General features: G+C 39.2%; 1 protein-coding gene across 2 annotated transcripts in view; it reads right to left on the bottom strand.

Annotated features, from left to right (window-relative positions):
* The window catches only part of LOC137092733 (diacylglycerol kinase theta), a 38,635-nt gene that overhangs the window by 3,127 nt on the left and 13,144 nt on the right, over window positions 1-22,364 (bottom strand). For both annotated transcript variants that reach the window (XR_010908333.1, XM_067457145.1), the window contains exons 3-22: window positions 19,775-19,874; window positions 18,639-18,724; window positions 17,055-17,180; window positions 13,632-13,788; window positions 12,562-12,636; window positions 12,377-12,477; window positions 10,818-11,032; window positions 8,173-8,263; window positions 7,791-7,845; window positions 6,687-6,748; window positions 6,399-6,549; window positions 6,047-6,085; window positions 4,051-4,166; window positions 3,098-3,249; window positions 2,842-2,990; window positions 2,566-2,744; window positions 1,915-2,015; window positions 1,689-1,835; window positions 1,417-1,528; window positions 67-219 (exon numbers count right to left, since the gene is read on the bottom strand). Coding sequence is in view for 1 of the 2 variants with exons in the window: in XM_067457145.1 (XP_067313246.1) it covers window positions 67-219; window positions 1,417-1,528; window positions 1,689-1,835; window positions 1,915-2,015; window positions 2,566-2,744; window positions 2,842-2,990; window positions 3,098-3,249; window positions 4,051-4,166; window positions 6,047-6,085; window positions 6,399-6,549; window positions 6,687-6,748; window positions 7,791-7,845; window positions 8,173-8,263; window positions 10,818-11,032; window positions 12,377-12,477; window positions 12,562-12,636; window positions 13,632-13,788; window positions 17,055-17,180; window positions 18,639-18,724; window positions 19,775-19,874 (2,367 nt within the window). In the remaining variant the exon portion in view is untranslated. The remainder of the gene's footprint in view (window positions 1-66; window positions 220-1,416; window positions 1,529-1,688; window positions 1,836-1,914; window positions 2,016-2,565; window positions 2,745-2,841; window positions 2,991-3,097; window positions 3,250-4,050; window positions 4,167-6,046; window positions 6,086-6,398; window positions 6,550-6,686; window positions 6,749-7,790; window positions 7,846-8,172; window positions 8,264-10,817; window positions 11,033-12,376; window positions 12,478-12,561; window positions 12,637-13,631; window positions 13,789-17,054; window positions 17,181-18,638; window positions 18,725-19,774; window positions 19,875-22,364) is intronic.

Here is a 22,364-nt window from a genome sequence, read left to right as displayed (position 1 = left end):
GGAGTTCATGGGAGTTGGCCAAGCAATTTAGGGAATATGTCTGTATTAAAAAATACGTAGTAGTACCTTTGGTCCTGCGGCTGAGATGATGATCTGTCCGGGTGATTGTATCCAGGGTTCTCCGTCCACCTGCACTGGAATGGGTTTGGTCACAGTGATGCGAATATAGCTGCCCTGAGCGATACGAATCCCAGAGCGCAGCCCACTCTGAACCTGACCCTGAAAAAAATAGCAAACTGAAGGATTAAATGATGTAAAATAGAATGCAACATACAAAATATGTTTAAATAATAAACAATAAACCGAAGCAATTTTTATAAAACATAGAAACCGGTTTTGGCAAACAAAAGTGACGGTAAAGACATATATGATGTTACAAAATATTTATATTTTAAGTAAATGGTGTTCTTTTGAACTGAAAAAAAGTATCAGTTTACAACACTGATAACAATAGCCAAATCAGCACATTAGAATGATTTCTGAAGGATCATGGGACACTGAAAACTGAAGTAATGATGCTGAAAATTCAGCTTTTGCCATCACAGGAATAAATAACATTTAAAAACATATTAAAATAGAAAAAAGTTCTTTTTAAAGGTGCACTATGCAACTTTTCCATCCGCTAGAGGGCGCTCAAAACAAAGGCGTAGTTTGATGACGCCAAGTTTACGCCTTCATCTCACAGCCCGTGGAAAATAGGACTTGGGCAGAAATGTTTTTCATGGATGCGATTATTAACATTACTGCATTATGAAGCAGAGCATTACAGAGTATTGTGGAGCTGAGCAAGGCCACTGGAGCGTTTGTTGCACAAACACACGGCTCGTAAGCAGCGGGACTTTTATTATGACGGAACACAGTCGCCGGGCTTCATTTCCGCTTTTCTGGTCATGACTATAAGGTAACGCAGCTGTTTTCATCATATTAGATACATTTAAGTGTCTGTAAAATGATGTTATGACGTTACTCTGTGCGTTCGCTCGGCGGCTGCAGTGATATTTGTTCACACTGCTAAGAGCAAAGCGTTTCTGCAGAATAAAAGCGGAAACTGAGGGTAACACAGATATGACGCAATGACAGGTGACTTCCTCAGACGCTATGCTCAGACGTCCTGCCCTGATAGGTTCCTTGGTCTACAAATATTTGGACACATTTTGGATATTGTAAGAACTCAGCTGAACAAAATATATAACACTGGCCTAGTGGTTTTTGGATATTTTACTGCAAAAATACTACATAGTGCACCTTTAATTGAATGTTAAACAATAAAAATGTTTTACTCTATTTTTGATCAAATAAATGCAGACTTGGTGAGATACTTATTTCAAAAACAGGAACAAATCTTGCCAACCCCAAACTTTTGAGCAGTAATACATGTTCTTAATGGCAAAAATGTTCTTAGAAAGAAACACTCACCATGTGCACCACACCAGTAACTCCAACAACCTCCAGCATCCCATCATCTATCCTGGGCCGCTCAAACCGAGAATCGCTGTCTGAGCCCCACAGGTCAGCACCAGAACCCCAGCTGTACACACACACACACACACACACACACACACACACACACACACACACACACACACACACACACACACAGCAGCTTTAATCTTCTATAACAAATATGTGGAATTTTAACAATGGAACAATGCCTTTACTTTCAATGTGTCAGACTGACGCATGTTTACCTGGGAATGTTGAGAAATATCAGTCCCTCTATACTGGGCAGTTCCACATCCTTTCTGTCCACTTGCAGTCTGATGTCTTTATGAAGGTTCCGTGTGTGACTCAACTTCTGCAGGCCCACCTTCACATACACACCTTTATTGTGGAACCTGCGAGAACAATGATAAAATCAAAATAGCAACGTACACAGACCTCCCTCTCTTTTAGAGGTGAAAGAACAACACTTACCTGCTATTAAACTTGTCTGGGTCCTCCTCACGTGCGTGATGAAAGTCCAGACTCAGTTCAGCATCAATTCCCAGCCCAAAATAATTATTCATCTGCACAATCTATAGCACACACAGGTACAACCCTGTTATGTTTGACTGCTTTACACTAGTAGCTTGCAAAATGTGTGCAGAGACAAATTCCTTAGAAGCGCTAAAAGCCTTAAAAATGTATAATTAAATTATTAAAAATTAAAGTTAATTATTTATTATGTTTTTATTGTTATTGTAATTAATTGTATTGTTATTATATGCATTGATCATAAATATGTAATTATTTATTTAGTATATAATTATCTACATATATAATATGTACATACTATAATTACAATATATGCGTATTTATTGTAAAAAAAATATTATAAAATAATTTTATATTTTATTATTGTACATTTTATAATAAAAATATTAACATGAAATTATTTAAAATAAATATATATATATATATATATATATATATATATATATAATATTTAATTAATAATATTATAAATAACAATACTTTTTTTAAAATGTTAAATAAAAAATATTTAATTAAAAAAATAAAATAAAATAATGTAATATGCAGCAATCATATTTATTAAAATTTGAAATCTCAGGATTGATTGTGTACCTTGGGCGGCTCTAGGAAGCCGTTCTCTTTGCCGTCCTCTGTCATCTCCTGTGCGTCCAGAAGAATTGTCCAGCGGTCCATTTGCACTTCCTCCGCCTCCTCCACAGAAACCAGGATGTTGTAAGGGTCCTCACCGCTGTAGCCCGCCCCCCATCGCAACACTCGAGCCAGATCGTTCCCTGACAAACACATACAACATAAATAAATAACAATGGATGCAAATATTAAAACCTTCAGTAAAGAATTACATTTTAAACTTTTCCCTCCATCACGCACCTGTGCCCAGCGGTATGATGCTAATCGCTGGCTCAGGACAGGCAATCTTATGTCGGATGGACTCCAGAACCCCTAGCACCCATCCCACAGTGCCATCTCCTCCACACACCAGGATACGGAAGTGAGGGACGTCCCTGAACGCATGCAGCCTGTACAAAACACATACAAGTGAGAAGGGAACATGCAACATTCATGCATACATATTCTATCAAGACATATCAGTTTGCCCATCATTCAAAAGGAGAGGAGGTCTAACCCAGGAAGTGGTCCTCCGCTGGTCAGCTCAAACACTTGGTGAGGGTTTAGAAGTTTCCGGAAACTGTACAAGATCTCTCTGCCCTTTAGTCCACCACTTTTAGGGTTGACAAAGACCAGCAGGGGGCAGCTTCCTTTGGCCAGCTTGCTTTGCTTTTGAGAGAGAAAAGAACATTGGCTGTTGTTGAATTGAACTGTAGTTTCTCACTGGGCCACTAGAGGGCTGATGCATCTAAAGCTTGGGCCAGGATTATGAACTTTAATGAACAGGCTTCTGTTGTTGCAATGAACAGCATGTGACCCTATTGATCAGAATGAGCTCAACACAGGCGATTATTTTGAATCTGATATTTAGACACAAAGACACAAAAATCTGTCATACTCACCCTCATGTCATTCCAAACCTACTACGATATATCGATGGAAATTATATTTCAATGTTTTTGCATTTTTAAATTTGTTTGTGTTTTATGCAAAACATTTTTATTCTTACGAGAAATCAATTAAATACGTTTTTACCTCCCACTTCATTATTCCATCACAAAAGTTTTGCAAACACAAAGTTTCTTGATGGAACACAATTTGTGTCGAGCAAACTTATATTTGTACCATCCCCATGTCCATTTAGGGGCTCTGTACAAACCCATGCAACTTCAGCCCAAACAAAACACTGCAGCCCACTGACTTTTATTGGTAAAAAAAAAAAAAAAAAAAAGTCATAGAGTTTTAGAATGACATGGTGGTAAGTAAAAAATGACAATTTTCATTATTGAGTGAACTATCCCTTTGAGCCTCACTTAAAAATGTGATGTGAAATGTATAAATCACACTGCATTATATGATAAAATATCAAACCAATGGCATTTGTTTAAAAAAAGGAGCATAAGAACACTTTCTATATTCACAAAAAGTAAAAAAATAAAATAAAAAAAAAATAAAAAAAAAATGTTGTACCATGATCTCAGGTATGACAAGTGAGTAGAGCTGTTTGCCGCTGATGCTGATGTCTTTGGCCAGCATGTAAATCCTCTCTGCTTCTGAGAAACAGCTGATCTGCAGAACCACAGCACCTGAAAACAGCACACCCGCTTAACTATACAAACACACTCACTAACACCTGGGACACTATTTTTAGCTCTGAGCACAATTATTTGATGATATGATGGAACAAGACGAAGAGACAAAAGTCCCAATGCAAGTCTCTATTATAATCACTAGACAAATGTTTGTGGTCAGTAAGGTTTTATTTTTATTTATTTTTATTTTTCTGCAAGGGTATATTAAATTGATTCTACGGGAGAGTAAAGAAATGTATAATATTATTATTTTTTAAAATGTAAATCCTAAAAATCCCCCCCAAAAAGTGTCAGTTTCCACAATAGTGCAGCACAGCTCTCAACTGAAAATAATTAATGTTTTTGAGCAGCAAATCTGCATATTAGAATCATTTCTGGCATAGGCATAACATTATGACAGAAATTTTGTTGAAGCTGATGTTTTAAAAGCAGGAAAAATGGGCAAACGTAAGGATTTGAGCGAGTTTGACAAGGGCCAAATTGTGATGAGCAGACAACTGGGTCAGAGCATCTCCAAAACAGCAGCTCTTGTGAGGTTTTCCTGGTCTGCAGTGGTCAGTATTTATCAAAAGTGGTCCAACAAAGGAAAAGTGGTGAACCGGCAACAGGGTCATGGACAGCCAAGGCTTATTGATGCACGTGGGAAGCAATGGCTGGCCCGTCAAACAGATGAGCTTCTGTAGCTCAAATTGCTGAAGAAGTTAATGCTGTCAATGCAGATGTAAGGTGTCAGAATACACAGTGCATCACAGTTTGCTGTGTATGGTGCTGCATAGCTGCAGACCAGTCAGAGTCCCCATGCTGACCCCTGTCCACCACTGAAGGCACCAACAGTGAGCATGCGAGCATCAGAACTTGAACCACGGAGCAATGGAAGAAGGTGGCCTGGTCTGATGAATCACATTTCCTTTTACATCATTATTTTATGGAAACAGTATTTCCTGGATGCTGTAGCCTTTTTTTTAAAGGATAATGCACCCTGCCACAAAGCAAAAGTGTTTCAGGAATGGTTTGAGGAGCACAAAAAAAAGAGTTCGAGGCTCCATGGAGGCCCCAACCCACAACTTACAGGACTTAAAGGATCTGCTGCTAACATATTGGTGCCAGATACCACAGCACACCTTAAGGGGTCTTGTGGAGTCTATGTCCTGATAGATCAGAGCTGTTTTGGCAGCATAACAGGGCGGTTATAATGTTGTGTCTGATCTCTCTATGTGAGTGTGTGTGTGTGTGTATGTATGTGTGTGTAAATAAATAAATATATATATATATATATATATATATATACATATTTTGCATATTATTTACTTAAAATTCACTAAAACAAAACATTCTAGAAATAACACAAGGAGAAATACCACTTATATTTACAGGCAGCTTTGCAACCTTACACACCCTTTGTAAAAAAAAATCTAGTAAAGTAGCCAATAACAGGAAGTAGTAAAAAATAAAGATTAATAGCTAGGTGTCAGAGCTAACCACTATATATTTTAAGACTTCCACACAAACCAACATACCGCTACAACAACCTTATAAATACATTCAAAAGCATCAAGGCGAGTGAGCCAGTGGGCATGTTGTGGATGACTGAAAACAAGAAGCAGTTCTGAGCGTTTGTGTGCAGAACAAGGGCTTTCATTTACGGAGCGCTGAGAGTAGGCCAGACTATTGCCCATGGACACAGCGTGCAGTTTGTTCTGCAGCATGCACCAGCGACCTTCAGTGTTATCAAATAAAGTCATGCAGTTTAGTTGTACACAGAACAAAGACGGACATTATGAGTTGCCTCGAATGGAAAGATGCATTTCCTGTGATGAGGAAACAGGCCGTTCTCCCACAGAACCTTATGATTTTATGGATGTGGTCGCTCTTACCTTGTCCGGCATACACGTGAGTGATGGTGACCAGGTGACCTGGATGGGGGTGGGGGGTGGGGGGGATATATATGATTAGTGTTAACCCGGCAATCACAAGAAATCATCAGTCAAATCAAGCAGTCACTATATCTTCTGCTCTAATCCCTCCCAGCAGAGCGGTGTCTGGCATATTTACAATGAGTACACAAAATGATTTATGTCAGACTTATAGGTCAGCAATGTTTAAAGACAATTTCATGGAAAGATTAATAGAATCCAAAGAGATTGACAGGATGAACTGCTAAAATCAGAAGCAGTTTAAATCTTGAGCTTGCACATCATTCAAGCATACAGAGGTGTGCAGACTCACTTTTGATGGTGAGGTGCTCGGTTAGCAGGTGTGAGTATTCCTCTTTGCTGAGTTGTGTCGGAAAGCCTCCCAAAAGCAGATTGACCTGTACCACTCGATTCCTGCTTTCCTCGATGTAAAACCGTGTCTGATTCATCTGTCGTAATGATGTCTGAAAGACACATGCTCAGAATCAGAGTTTAAGATGACTTAGAAACTCTCACAAGATGTTTTCCAAAACAAGCACACTCTAAAACTAGTGTGGTGTGCTTATCAGGGCTCACCCCTTATATCCAAATGCCCACATACCTTCCGTATCTCCAGCAGTTTGTCCAGTAAAAGCTCCTGACCACTGAGGACTTGCCGTTGAACTAAAGGCATGCAAGAAACACCAGATTAGGATATCATGAAAATCATCCACAATTTTTGGTAAAAGGGGATGAACCAAAATACCTTTCATATACAGGATCAAGCATAACATTATGACCTATTATAGTGTTAGTCCAAAACAGCCCTGACCCATGAGGGTGTGCTGTGGTATCTATCACCAAGATGTTAGCAGCAGATTCTTTAAATCCAGTAAGTTGAGAGGTGGGGCCTTAATGGATCAGACTTGTTTGTTAAGGACATACCACAGATGCTCGATTGGATCTGGAGAATTTGGGAGGTCAAGTAAACACTCTTTCAACACTCAGTCAAATGCGTTGTTGTGCTCATTAAACCATTCCTGAACCATTTTTGCTTTGTGTATCAGGGTATTATCCTGCTGAAAGAGACCACAGCCACCAGGAAATACTGTTTCCATTATAGGTTGTACATGGTCTGCAACAATGCTTAGGTAGGAGGTGCATGTCGAAGTAACATCCACAAGGATGGCAGGATGCTAAGTTTCCCAGCAGAACATTGCCCAAAGCATCACACTGCCTCTGCCAACTTGCCTTCTTCCCATAGTGCATCCTGGTGCCATGTGTTCCCCAGGTAAGCGATGCACACACACACCCAGCCATCCACGTGATGTAAAAGAAAACGTGATTCATCAGACCAGGAAACCTTCTTCCATTGCTCCATGGTCCAGTTCTGATGCTCACGTGCCTACTGTTGGCGCTTTCAGCGGTGGACAGGAATTAGCATGGGCACTGTGACTGGTCTGCGGCTATGTAGCCCCATACTCAACAAACTGCAATGCACTGTGTATTCTGGCACCTTTCAATCAAAATCATTTTTCCTGCTTCTAACACATCAACTTAGAGGACCAAATGTTCACTTGCTTCCTAATATATCTCAACCCCTAACAGGTGGCGTGATGAAGAGATAATCCATGTTATTAACTTCACCTGTCACCTGGTCATAATGTTATGGCTGATCAGTATATGTATATGCATATGTATATATTATAATACAAGCAAGTCTTACCTTGTTTGCTGCTCATGAAAACTTCTACAAGGCTAAAGTCAGCAGGGTTTTCATTCTACAGACATTTGCACAAAAAAAACAGGATTAACATACAAATTGTGCACAGAAAGTAAAAACTAATTTTTTTGCATTTTATGAAGAATCTATTGTGGTATTTGCCTGTGCAAAATCTGCTATGAAGACACAAGGGTGTTACTTACATGAAGTCATAAGTGGTTGCTATGTGGTATGCAAAAAGTTTGATTGCTTTTAAAAGTTTTGCTTATAAAATTAATGGGACAGGCACATATTGCCACGTTTTGAAGCCTCATTAATTTTTGTGGCACAAATAAGTTGTGTGTCAGTACTAAAACGTAGGGTTAAAGAGCAAAATCAAAGTTACCAGTTTTCCCAGTTGTGAGAGTACTTCCTTTATGACTGAGTCTACCATGCTGCTTTTCCCAGCAGTCACTGAGATGTAGGCGACGCCAACCCTGAAACGCAAATGTGAAACCTAATAACGTTCCTCATTACACCATCATTTGAAAACGCATCGAAAAAACATTCCATCACATGATTCACCAGCGGTTTGGCACTGTATATATCATCCACTGGTCTGCCACTAAACTTCAGACAATGTTTTGATTGACTGTGGTCAATATTACATAAGAACCTGAACGTTTGATTGTGCCACTAACTGGCAGCATGTGTTAAGCCTGACTCAATCCCTCCCTGACTCTTAACTATGGTAATAAAACATAAAATACTTCATTAGTTCCAGACTCATGTTAACTTAACAAAACAAAATGCCTCATCTACTGGAAACATGAGTGGCACTGTTTTCTAAAGAAATCTAAAAGGAATTTTTTTGTAGGCGATGAGGATCCATCAGTATTTGTGATCCATTTTCTGCTGGCATGGCGACAACATCTTAGGCAAACCATGGATGCTGTGTCACTTCTGCGGTGTCATCTCCATGGCAACTGGACACACAACAGCAAGATTGTCATCAGTCGAGCCATGTGTGTTTTGATGGGTTTCATATACACTTGCCCTCACTGAGTGGTACACGACACCGCTATTGTCCATTTCCTTGCGATGCCAGGAAATGATATATGGTTTGTTTGAAAAAGCGAGAGGATTGATGTGCCATAAAACCCTTGTATAAGTAAACTGTAAGCTAGAACCTCCGTTCTGACGCAAGAACTGAGCATCTTTACGATGTGTCTATGTAAAATACACTTTCCATTCTATTCTGCTTATCTATATAAAGCTAAATTCTTCTAAACAGGAGTGTGCAATATGTATTGTCTATGATCATATCTATTGCAAGCTGACACTAAGTAGCCTATTAGTATACAGAACGCCCTCAACATTCAAGATGGGTGCTTCAAATGCATCTCTATAGCCGTGTTTTCACAACGGGAACTTTCCACAGGAACTAGGGACTTTGGGGTGGTGCTCTGTGTGTTTCAACCGAAAGGAACCGGGGTCTAGAAGTTCTGGGTAAAAATGTCCCCCTCAATACGGCCCCCAGGGAGGTTGTATTTTTTCAAAGTTCAGGAACTTTCGGGGGTGGGACTTGATACTGAACATGCTGATTGGTTGAGTTCATGCAGCATTTTATTTTAACCTAATAGTCTGTTGCGGTGCAATGCAGCAAGAGTCGTTTGCTATTCAAATCAACAATGGAGTTACAAAAATGGCCCGATGGTCTGACAACGAGGTTCAGGCTTTATTAAGTGTAAATTTGTGGAGGACGAAATCCAGTGGGAATTGAAAAGTGCAGTTCTACGTCACCATTTCCATTTTCCGATGGAAATGCAAACAGCAGCCGTTATGGGGGAAAACAGTTCCTGGGACAAATTGTTCCAGGAAACAGGGCTTTAGTTTTTGTCTTAATTACATCATATGACATATATATAAAAGTCATATCACATGATTAAATGTGCTTTTTTCCCCAAATATCGGCATGAAATGCAAATATGACTGAATTGATACAAGAGTTCAATAAGCAAGAAGTTAATATTGTGAATTAGCTTAGAAATCTAGATGCACCCCAGTTGCAGCAAATCGAATTTGTAGCCAGGGTCATCTAGCAACACCATTTGCTTGTGAGCAGGAAAAACCAAAATCTGGTCAAGTCAATCACATCATGTATAGAGTCGGTGGGCGGGCTTAACATAATGACGGCATTATGACGAGTTGTTACGGTTCCGTGTGATACTTGAAAACAAAGAAGCTGGCGAACGGCGGTCTTTCGAACCGGCTTTGGCCGAGATTCTGGAAGACATGTTAAGCTTTTCTTTGAGAAAAGAACAAAGAATGGTTCTGAAGTCATTATTAAAAAAGGAATAAGTGTTCAGAGTTTTGCTGACTGGAAAATTCATGAATTTGCCAAATGAATTTGCGTTCCCCTTGCTCTGGTTGGTTGTAGCGCTATCCTATTGTGTGCAGAGGGAGTTTGAAAGACAACCGTTTATCCCGCCCTCCGGATTGAGCCCTGCCAACGGTGTGTACTTAGACCCAACATCTTGATGTGGGTCTGGCTTGTCAGGGTAATTGCGAGTTACTTTTTAGACACAATTTTGTTTCTTGCTTTATTTTAAATAATTTATGTTCTCAATACACATTAGTGGTCTAAGTCATGACTAATCTTTTTTTTTTCTTCAAAATATCATAAAAAAATACAAATGATAAATATGATAAATATGATAAATAAAACAACGAATTAGCTTTCCAGCTGATGCCACCACAAAAGGTAGAATTTTCAGTCAATGCCTTGTATATAAAATCGTGACCCATACTACTTTTTTTTCATTAAATATTTAATTTCAGTTCAAATATATTGGATTATGGAAGTAAAATGGGGTGCGAACACTGTTTCATGTTGACTTTAAATACCATGTCATAGGTCCTTTTGACAGAACTTGAATTTAAAGAATGTGTTTCCTCTACATTTTTGTACACTTCCTTGTGAATCAATATATTTATGGCAGTCAGACAACACTAAACAAAATGGCACAACCTAATGCACTAAAAACTCACTTGAGCCAACTGGGGTAAATCTTCACCACTTCAGTTTCTCTGAGTTTTGCTCTGAGCACCCAGGAATCAGACACGGTGTCCTTGAAAATGGGCTTGTTGTCTGGGGTGCCATTACGGTTGATGATGTCATCTGTAAACAGTCCCTGTTGGCCATAACTCTGTAGTTCATAATCCCGCGGCTCATCTGGGATGTAGAACGCTCTAAGTGCTGCTTCCTGTCAGGACCGGAAATCAGAAACAGCTGAATCACAATGACAATAAAGTTTGAGTGTTATTCAAGCATGATCTTTATTTAAAAAGGTCATGAACTGGCTTTAAAAAAAAAAAAGTAAACTGTTGTCTGTGGTCAACTTATGATGTTTGCATGATTTTTACATTCAAAAACATACTGAATAAGTACATAATAAATAAGTATTAAGCTATTCTACCCTGGTTTTGAGCCTAGGTCTTGGAACGCTTGCTTTTTAATGGGCGTGCCGCATTGAAGACTTGGAAGCAAGTGGCCACTGCTAAGATTTGCATAACAGTTTTGCATATTATAATGAGCTTTTGGCTCCCCCATCATTACACGTGAGGAATTGTTTTGAAAACTGCCAATGTGGAGAAATGGCAACCAGATGATTTGCCCACAGGGCTCACAAATCAAACAAACACAGTGATTTATCTCTCATCCACCCGCAATTAATCGAAATGTTATTTTTTTATGACTTGGCAGGCCCGATCGGTGGATATAACCGCAAACCATGCATAACTAAAACACACACAAGTGCGCGAACACACCCACGAGCCAAGTACGTACATCAGCAAGACTTTACTACAGACAAATCAGCATGTTCAAAACTCCAACGATTGTATTTTCCTTCAAATTACCAGTCAAGGATCTGATCACAAATTGCAGCACAATGAACCAACAACACCTCAAATACAAAGAATACTCCAGCCTGTGACAATGTGGAAGTAATGTTTAGTTAGACATATCAGATATCAAACATAATGCAATACTATATTTTTACTCACATATATGTTGTATCTTTCCTGTCAGATCCATAATCACATTTTTTTAATCCCATCCTGTCTCCAAATCCAGTCATAACAGGGAAAAAATGCAATGTCTTACCCATTTGAGCTGGATCCTCATTAAAAATAAAAAACACTTTTGCTTGGAAGGCCTATGTTATTTATCTACTACATGTCAGGCACAAGTTGGTGGTCGGGGCTACAGAATCAGGCGTTCGTCGTCTTCTGTTGAGGCGACGTTTCACTACACTCACTACACTTCACAGTTCACTACACTCTGACGTCACAGGTAAGAACATTCGCAGATCGATCGTTTGCTGAGCCAGCTGTCAATAAAAGCTTTTCTCTGACTAACAAGGAAGATTTCAGCTCTGAAATTTACAGGATATTCTTATATTAAGGTGACCTTTTTATTTCAAAAGCTCAAGGGGAAGTTGATTTCTCAATTCATAACCCCTTTAACATTTTTGATGTTTTCTGTACATTGTAAAAGTATTACACTGTAATTCAGTTGAAATCTGATCAGGGAAAAAACATCTCACCACCACTTCCTCATTCTTGATTATTCGAGGGATTGAAACCAAACGAAACTGATTGCGTTTCGCTGCATCGTCACCATCGAAAACTTTCAGCGTCTGTTTACCTGTAGACCAAAAATTTGGAAGATTATCTTGAGCATAAGGGTGATTATCATTAGCCATTATGTAATTGTTGGCTAGGTTTGTACCCGTGTCAGGTGATCCCGTGGACTGAGTCTCCTTTGACGCTACTGGACTCTGAGTATCGACCTCATCCAGGTTATCTGGAGAAAACACAGTTCTCTATGAGCATTTTCAGACATGTAATCTTGTTATTTGATATTCAAAGGTGAATAGGACAGTCTAACAATGAATAACAGGACTACATTTAAAATGTGCAATTTCCAAATATCTTATTTTCAAGGCTTACACATTCAATAGTAGAAAACGGTCATTAAAACAGAACAGGATTATTGTGCTCATTGACATTGAAGAAATGTTCCGGGTTCAATTCAAGTTCAATACATATGTGACATGCAGTTGAGTACCAAAGAAAATAACTGACATGCCAACCAGTTTGTGAAAACAAGCCAAAAATCATGTTCAGTAATTTAAAAACTTAAAATGTTAATCTATAAAGTACTTCAGGAGGATAAAGCACAACATTTCTAAAGTACAGCCACATGACTTGCTAATTATGGGTGTAATCATAAGACTGGATTGATAAACTGTGCAAATTTATATCCAATATATCACGTTATAATCTGGCTTTATAATCACGTTCTCATGACATGCAGGGATACCATCAATACTGTTTAAAGAGAAAAAAAATCCAAAATCCATCTGTCTAGATTTCCATGACAAAAAGAATGATTTGGACAACTTTTGACTTTTGAACAGTAGTGTCCATAGTCAGAAATATGTTTTCCCCTGGTTTTTGAAAGACATGTATATTCACCAAGGCTGCAATTATTAGATCAAAAATACAGTTTACAAAAAAATGATGCATTGATTATTTTAGTGCATCCTAGATAAAAGTAAGTATAGTATGTATAAGTTTATTTCTTTTCTTTTTTAAATCTTACCCCAAACCTATAAATCAGTGCAAATACGTGTATTGTATGATTGTATCACCTTGATGAACAATCAAAATGATTTCCTACGCTTATGAACAGCATACCACAGATGCTGTGCACAGAACTTGCTGCGAATCAGAATAATCCTTTAATTTTAAGGTATCCGCTCTTAGAGTGAGAATGTGAATGTGTTTAGGCATTACCCATCTCGCCGTGCTGGGAATTCTCTGAGATTCTGTAACAGTGCATCTTGCTGAAGTTCCGCGAGCAGATCCACACGCAGCTGGGGTGAAGAATCATTTTCTGCAGTCGTCCCAGGCTGCACTCCGGGGACATGGTTATGTAACATGACGCATGTGCCTGCAAACATATAAACACAGATAAGCTGTCACCCAAAAGCTCACAAGCTATAGTACAGCTTTATGACCGTTGCGATTTTTCAAATAATAACGACAACAGATGGTTCATTTATTTATCCAAAGCAACATATAGGGAGAGTGTTCCGTATGCTATTTTAACATAGCAGTTAGGTGGCTTGTTGATAGTATACAATTCATGGATTGAATTAATGGTTTTAACATACAACATACTTTTTATTACTAGTCCTTTGACCACTAGATCACACCACCTCGGCTAAAATAAAATAAAGCTACAGTCTGTGTTTAAGTCCTCTGCTTGTGTCTTTGTTCTGAAAATCCCTTCAAATCCTAGAGGTTTGTGCTTTCAAAGTATTAGGACTGCAAACAGCCATTTCATATATTTACCCTGAAGCCTCTGTCCTCAAAAAACCTTTTGCTCAGGCAGAACTGCTTACATCATCTACTAACCTACATTACATGCTGAAAAACTTGAGAGCTGGGAAGGGGATGGAATGGAATGGATGCTAGTGTTCAGAAGGGAAATGCTGTGATAGCTGGAGTGCTGTAGAGTAGAGCGTTTTATCACCCTGGAGCTAAATAAAACAATGCGGGGAAAAAGTGGACAGTGAGTCAGTATGTAATTGTATTGACAACGTGGCTCTCTTGCAAAACCTGCATCATCGCATATGTACACCGGGCAGGTGACTTCTAAGTCAGCATCCTAACTTAAATGGAAACTCTTAAAGTGAGTGATTTGGAACATGGCCATGCTATTATAGCACTTTTCCACTGCATGGTAATGCTTGGTACGGCTCGGATTAGCTCGCTTCGCTTTTCCACTGCGTGATACAACTTGGTTCAGCACAGCACAGCTCGGCTCCCTTTGGTTTGTCTTCCACTGCAGATAGCACCCCTTTAAAGCAGGTGGGATTATAGAATGATCCTTGATAGTGCTGCCTCTACTCCTCGGCATGTCGATGTATTTAACTACAAGACAAATAAGTTTGTTTCAAAGGAGGCTGATGCCTGCAACACAAAATACTGCTAAATAGAAGAGAATAGGCACTCAAAAAAAAAAAAAAAAAGAGTAGGTACTCATACAACAAATCGCAGATGACGACACATTTGATTTGCTCGACCACAAGGGTAAATTCATATTTTATTGAGCAATGTGTTTAAAGTCTCAACCACTATCTGTCTCAAAAGCATATAATAATAATAAATAAAATAATAATACATTTTATTTGTATTGCACTTTACATTTGTAACAAATCTCAAAGTGCTGAAATAATAGTAGTGATGATTCTCTCTGAACAATAAGTGATATGCAGTTTACACATAACTTTTTAATATCGGTACGGCACGCTTGGAACCCCTAAACAAGGTAATAATATTAAAGCAAACCATACCGAGCCATTCCGAATGCAAATGTGCCAAAGTGAGCCGTACCAAAATGTGCCATGCAGTGGAAAAGCGGAATAAGTGAAAGTGGCTGACTTAACTTATTTAAATACAGACGAATGCAGACATCACGAAAGGAACAACAAGCAGCATAACTTAACAAGCATATATTATAATTCGATTTTTGTCTTTTCCTTTTACTCAGCATTACATCGATCAAATGTGATACTAAAGACACTTATAATGTTAATAAATGGTATTCTATTGGACTTTTGATCACACTTTAGTTTGGGGTAAAATTTTCACTATTAACTAGCCCAGAAATCTAGACGCACTCTAGCGGCAGCAAATTTAATCTGCCTGTGAGTGTCGTCTAGCAACTCTCAATACCCTTCTGAGCTGCATTCGCCAAACTCTTGCCGGGCCAATCACATCGTGTATAGAGTCAGTGGGCGGGGCCATAATGACGACGGCCGAGTTGCGTTTGCGTGCTTCTAGTAAACACAGAAACTAGCGAACGGCGGTCTTTCGAATCCGCTTTGACCGCGACTCTGGAAGACTTGGAGTGAAGCTTTTCTCTGAGAAAAGAACGGCACTGAAGTCATTCTTAAGAAGGGAAGATGTGTTCGGAGTTTTGCTGACTGGATACGGCGAATGTTTAATCTATCAACAAGCTCTGTTTCACCTTTGTTGCTCTGGTTGGTTGTAGCGCTATCCTATCGCCTGCAGAGGGAGTTTGAAAGACAACCGTTTATCCCGCCCCTCGGATTGAGTCCTGTCAATGGTGAGTTTCCAGACCAAACATCTTGATGTGGATCTGGCTTGTCAGCCTAACTATTAACTAACTGTTATCTAGAACTTTTGTAATAGTTAATAGTAAGAATTGGACCCTAAACTAAAGTGTTACCAAACTTATATTTATCAAAGAATGTTAAATGAAAATGTATTATAGTTAGAAATGTTTCTTGAGTGCCATCAAATCATCATCTTGGAATGATTTCTGAAGGATCATGTGACACATAGAAGACTGGATTAATGATGCTGAAAATTCAGTTTTGCCATGACAGGAATACATTACATTTTAAAATCTATTAAAATAGAAAATAGTTATTTAAAATTGCAATAATATTTCAAAATATTTCTGTTTTCATAACTGTATTTTAGATCAAATAATTGCAGCCTCTGTGAGCATCACAAATTGTGGGTAAAATTAATTATTTTCATTACATTACAATTTCATTGATTTTTATTCACATTTTTCTTTGTTTAATGCATAAGTAAATTTATGATCAACATTCTCTTGCATCATTCATCTGCCATCTTCATTTCAGGCCAGAATAATGCATTCTGGGATTGCCTTCTCTGCAAAAAAATGTGTCTTAGGCTCTGGAAAAAGAAATCTCTTAAGAGGGACCTTAATTAGGTTGCCTGCCTTTTGAAGCTATAAATTGTTATATATGGAGGAAGCTTATGTTTGTATGTTATGCATGTTTTGGAACAAAAGGTAATAAATCAACCCCCTACAATCAAAACCAGGAGGTCAGGCAACAGAAAAAAAGCCACTGCCAAGATGAAAAAAAGAATAAAAACAGAGCAAGCTTACTAGACTTTTTTCCCCCTGTATTCAACTTTGACCGAGCACAACTTTGTGAGTGCTGACAGGAGCTGCATCCCACATTGCACTTGTTAAATAATTGATCGATTCTTTGCAAAACACGACAGCCTAAGAGCCCACTCATCTTCATTATTATAACTAAATAATGAAGCTTTTTGTGTGATGAATACAGCCGACAACAGGCAAACTGAAAGCGCTGAATGCCAAGACAAAGTTTGGGTGCACTGAAAAAACGAGACACAAACACTTACCGTAACGCCACACCACTCACATCTCATGCCAGCCAGAACGTCTGAGGAGCTGCATGTGCGACGGCAGACCTCACAGCGGGCACCTGAGGACATATTGCCCTCCCGCCAGTGGTGCCGGTACGTGTCCTATCAGAGCAGGAGGGGATGATGGGTTAGGAAAAGCCATGTGGCCAATAACACAATTAAGATCAATAAAGAGCTATGGGATTTACCCAGGACATGCTCCTGGATCAACATCCTAGTCACGCTTTCTGCTGGGGACATTCTTATCAACCAATCATTTCCCTCTGATAGAGTTTGATCTATATTTAGAAATGATCTAATTATATAATTCTAAGTAGAAGGGCAGCTGATTTGTTGCCTCACTGCACTATTAGGCAATTACCTTGTGAGGTAGCATAACAGTTTAATGATGTACAATTTTTGGGGGGTAATAACCAAGCAAATACTTAATTACTACAATAGCTATTTCTGGATATAAATTACATCAAAAGTTGAAAATGTTGGCCAAAAAAGTACATTTGCACAAACTGACCACCAACCACAATTTTCAGATGCCATCTTAATTTTTTTTAACTCAAAATGGCATGGAATGCACAGGATTGTGGGATATCAAGGGCAGCGAAGGATACATCTGTGATACCTTCAAAAATCAACCCGATAAAGGTATCTCATCTGAAAGGAAGAGAAGCAAATATTGGATTCGGTGGAGCCTTGATGCCTTCCTATCTTGGAATGTAGCCTCCGAAGGCCTCACACAAAACTCCCAAACCCATGGAAAACCATAACATTAGGTGAATTCCCAACAACATTTTTGCACCCTTGGAGGTGCAAAAGGAGTGCCTTCCTGACGCCATTTGAAGGGATAACTGAATCCCTTCACAAAGGGACCTTCCATTACACTGGGTAAACCCAGCCTGATTTCGCCCTGCAACTCAGTTTGCGGGTCTGGGGGTTCTTCCCCCAATGGTTCCGACGCCCATGGGTCGTTCCCTGTTGATCACACCTCTTGTAGTCTGCTTGTTTTAGGGACTATCCAAATGCATACAGAGTCATTTGAATTATGCTCGTTTATCACGCCTTTTGTGGTCTGATTGGCTGAAGGACTATCCAAATGCATACAGAGTCATTTGAATTATGCTTGCTTATCACGCCTCTTGTGCAGTAGAAATATAGAGCAGACTCCCCAGACCAATGTTTAATTTTAAATTGAGCTGGTGATAGCCAGACAACCCTTCCATCAAAGGGAATATGCGATGTTCAATTCAAGGATGTAATTGAATCATATGTGGTGAAGTTCTGCCCTTCAGACTGAGTAAGGCACAGGGATGCTCACAGGGAGTTTTTTATGTAATCACAAATAATAGCAAGTAGGCTTCATATAGTCTAATCATGTAGTGTTAATCATTACTAATGTCATTAAAATCTACCAAATGACAAAATAATTTCAAGTGTGAAAAACAAGCTTCCGACAAACTATGTAATATTCACGTTGTGGTCAGCCATGGCTGCTGGCTTTAAATGTCAGGTTAGTATATCAGTAGAAACAGAAGGAGGTGGTGCAGTCCTGGTTCTCATACTCACAATGTCTTGCCCTCCATCTTGATGGCATAAACGACAATCGCTTACGCTGAACGGGGCACAATCGCTGTGGACGTGCAGCTCACACACTGAAAGACATGTGAGGTAAGGTTATTAAAGAATATGGAGATTCTTGACGAGACGCATCTGAGGTAAAACAGTTGGTATTTTCATTTTATTATTGCTGGCACTATTAGTACTGCCTGTGAGGTGATACAGGCCTGATAGAGGTAAAAAAAAACACTTAATTCATATTATTGTAGCAACTCTTTGAGTGGGTGTGGGAATTAAAGACAGACTTTTCTTGTGAGATTCATGGGTGCCTTTTGTATGCGATACGAAGAGAGATAGAAAGAGAGAGTTGGAGTGTGATGTTTTTCTTTTCAGCTCGGTTCTTAGAATTCAGCCCACTGCAAAAGGCCATTCTGCCATTTCCATGGCAACAGCAGCTTTCCAAACAGGGACAGACAGCGCAGACAAATGAGCAATAACAGAATAAAAAAAGACCAAGTGTTTGGGGAGAAACATTGAGAGAGCCTGATTATTAAAATAAGTGAACAGATATGTAAATATGTGCTTCATGCTCTCGTCTCAATAACAAAATAAAGACACAACAAAAATAATAGCAGTGAGCAGTTTGCACAAGCTACTTGCATGGCGTCGACAGATATTGAATACAGATACAGTAATTGAAATTGTACTGTGAAGACAGTTTGATTATAGTGTATACTGGCTCTAAGTGTATACAGACTATATAGATCAGACTATATGAGACTACAGTTTGAATTAATCTCATATCTTTGCATGACACATTGGTATTATAGTACAGAATGGCTCTTTCGGCATAATCCTTAACATAAGCATTCATTTCCTGTGTCATTGAACGGAAAAGAGGCCCTGGGGGGGGGGGGGGGGGGGGGGGGGTAAAATGTCACATCCTTTTGATTTTCCTGGCAATGCATCAATTCTGCCAGTAAAATCAAAACAAAAATTGTCATATGTGCCCAAATTAGTAAGCCGTTTAAAATACATTGCATACCCCCAAGCAGTATAACATCTTTATTCACACACACACACACACACACACACACACACACACACACACACACACACACACACACACACACACACACACACACCTTCACAGCGTAGAGCCGAACTGCCTTCCAGATGCTTCCGGCAAACACAGCAGAACCTCTTCTTCTGACCAGCGGGGCCGAAGCAATGTGCAACAGGAACCTGGATCAAAAACAAGGAGAAGAATGATTAATAAAATAAAAGCCTTTAAAAGCACCTGGGAAAATTGTTCCTCATAGTGGGGTGTTTCTTATTAAAACATGTCACATATTCAAGCCGGAAACCAAACATGAAAGTACAAAATTATACTATTTGTATACCAAGTATCACAACTGTACGTGAAGAAAAGGGATTAACACCATCTATCAAATCCAGCTTCACAAACTTGGTAATTCATGTGCTTAGACATTTCTGATGTCAATCAAATGGCATATTTCCCTGATTTACGCTGAAACTAACTTACACAGTTTCCTTCACATTGTGGGGGGGGGGGGGGGGGGGGGTCTCACTCACTTTAGCATATCAGTAGGTTTCAATGAAGGTCAGGTCCACCAGAAACCAACCTACACCCAACTCAGTACAGATTTGGAAAGTTTGTCATCCATCATTCAAATTAGTCATACAAGTAATTGGCTTAATTGAACTATCAGTCACAATTGGACATTACTAATGGCCTAGTCGTGTGTCTGGGAGCACACTGGTATATCTGTGCCTCCTTGTGACATCACTTCCTGTCTGAGTGGTGTGAATGGTGGGAAAGTACGCAAATGCCCGGCACTTCCTTCCTGTCTGGGGGAGGGAAGTAGAGAATTTAAGGATTTAAATAGCTGATTTCTTTTCCCTTTGACCTCACGTACCAGCGTTGCAGAACATAAATAGACAGATTTAGAAACATAATAGAGGAAGATTTAAATGTACAGTACGTGTAAAAAATAATAAAATAAGAAATGGGAAGTACCGTATACCCCTACCAAACGTGCCAGATTAGATTTCTTGTTTCAGCATACAGCAAATCACATCCTGATAAAAGTGAACGTAATACACAACACTGAAACCTAATCCTTCCTCTCTGAAAGCAAAAGCATGCATTCAAGCTTTATTTTTAAAAGTGTTTAACCTGTTTAACCAAACATATACAGTTACATGCACTTAACAGCCTGAAAGCAGTTTCCCTTTCCTTCCACACATTTACTTCCTACAGATGCTCCTTTTACATCTGACAATGCAATGCATTTATCGAATCACAATCAGGTAGCACTTTACCACTTTGTCCAAGTTTAAATGGAGCATGGATCACGTCAACTGCATATGAATCATTAGAGTGTAATATGCGACTCAGACGTCGAGATGCACGATTCCCACTTCTAACTGGAAAAGGAATCCAGCTAAATAACATCCAGTTACTATCTGGATAAGACTCAGATTTGAGCCTGTCTGGAGCATTCAAAGACCCAGAGAAAGATGTTCTGATATAGTGAAGGGATGTGGTGACAAATCCCTGGGCTGTCACGATACGTGCCCCCATCTGTAACGACTGATTTCACGGGAACACTTTGTGAATCACACAGAAGACTGTGACGGCACAGAAACAGGGGAGGAGAAGGCAGCCTCTCTGCAGTCTCCTTCCCATTCTCTCGCTTGTGATGCGATGCTCGTGACACACTGTGACTCCTCTGGATAAATATCTCCAGGTCTTTGGTTGCTTGATTTGCAGGTTGGTAATAAAAATAATTAGTGGTGAATTAGTGGTTAGAGGTGTGTTCTATTTCTAAATCAAACATCTAAGGCATTTTGAGTAGTGAGAGTGAGCAACATCTGGAGAGCCATAATCTTGCACTGCCTCCATCATGCTCTTGAGCTGATGGTCTCCATTCGCCTAAGTCCTGCTGCAAAAAACAAACAAACATCCTTTTAATTCCTCCACACAGGAAAAACTCCCTTTAATTGAAGGAAAACTCCCTTTAGGATGTCTATGCTGCTGAACATTTCCATGTCACTTTTCCCCCATCCCAGTTTCTTCTGCCCCAGTTTAAAATGCAGAGAAACTAAAAGGTAAAACAAAGCTAAAGGCACACCTTAAAGGGTTAGTTCACCCAAAAATGACTTATTAATATCATTAATGACTCACCCTAATGTCGTTCCACACCTGTAAGACCTCCGCTCATTTTCGGAACACAGTTTAAGATATTTTATATTTAGTCCGACAGCATATGCACACTATACTGTCCATGTCCAGAAAGGGAATAAAAACATCATCAGAGTAGTCCATTTGTGACATCAGTGGGTTAATTAGAATCTCTTGAAGCATCGAAAATACATTTAGGTCCAAAAATAAGAAAAAGTATGACTTTATTCAGCATTGTCTTCTCTTCCTTGTTTGTTTTCAAACCTCAAATAAAGATTCAATGGTCATGAATCAGCGGATTGATTCATGATTCGGATCACCAGTGTCACGTGACTTCAGCAGTTTGACACGTGATCCGAATCATGAATCAATCTGCTGAATCAAAAGGCTGATTCATGATTCACACCCTTACGGTGGAACAACATTAGGGCGAGTCATTAATGACATAAATTTCATTTTTGGGTGAACTAATAACCCTTTAAGAAAAATGATGTATGATTGCAGAAAAAATTAAAACTGGTTTGTAT

Source organism: Pseudorasbora parva, chromosome 11, assembly GCF_024679245.1.
Source record: "Pseudorasbora parva isolate DD20220531a chromosome 11, ASM2467924v1, whole genome shotgun sequence".
Lineage (NCBI taxonomy): Eukaryota > Metazoa > Chordata > Actinopteri > Cypriniformes > Gobionidae > Pseudorasbora > Pseudorasbora parva.
Note: the sequence above shows the minus strand (reverse complement) of the source record. Positions and strands in the feature narration are given on the sequence as shown.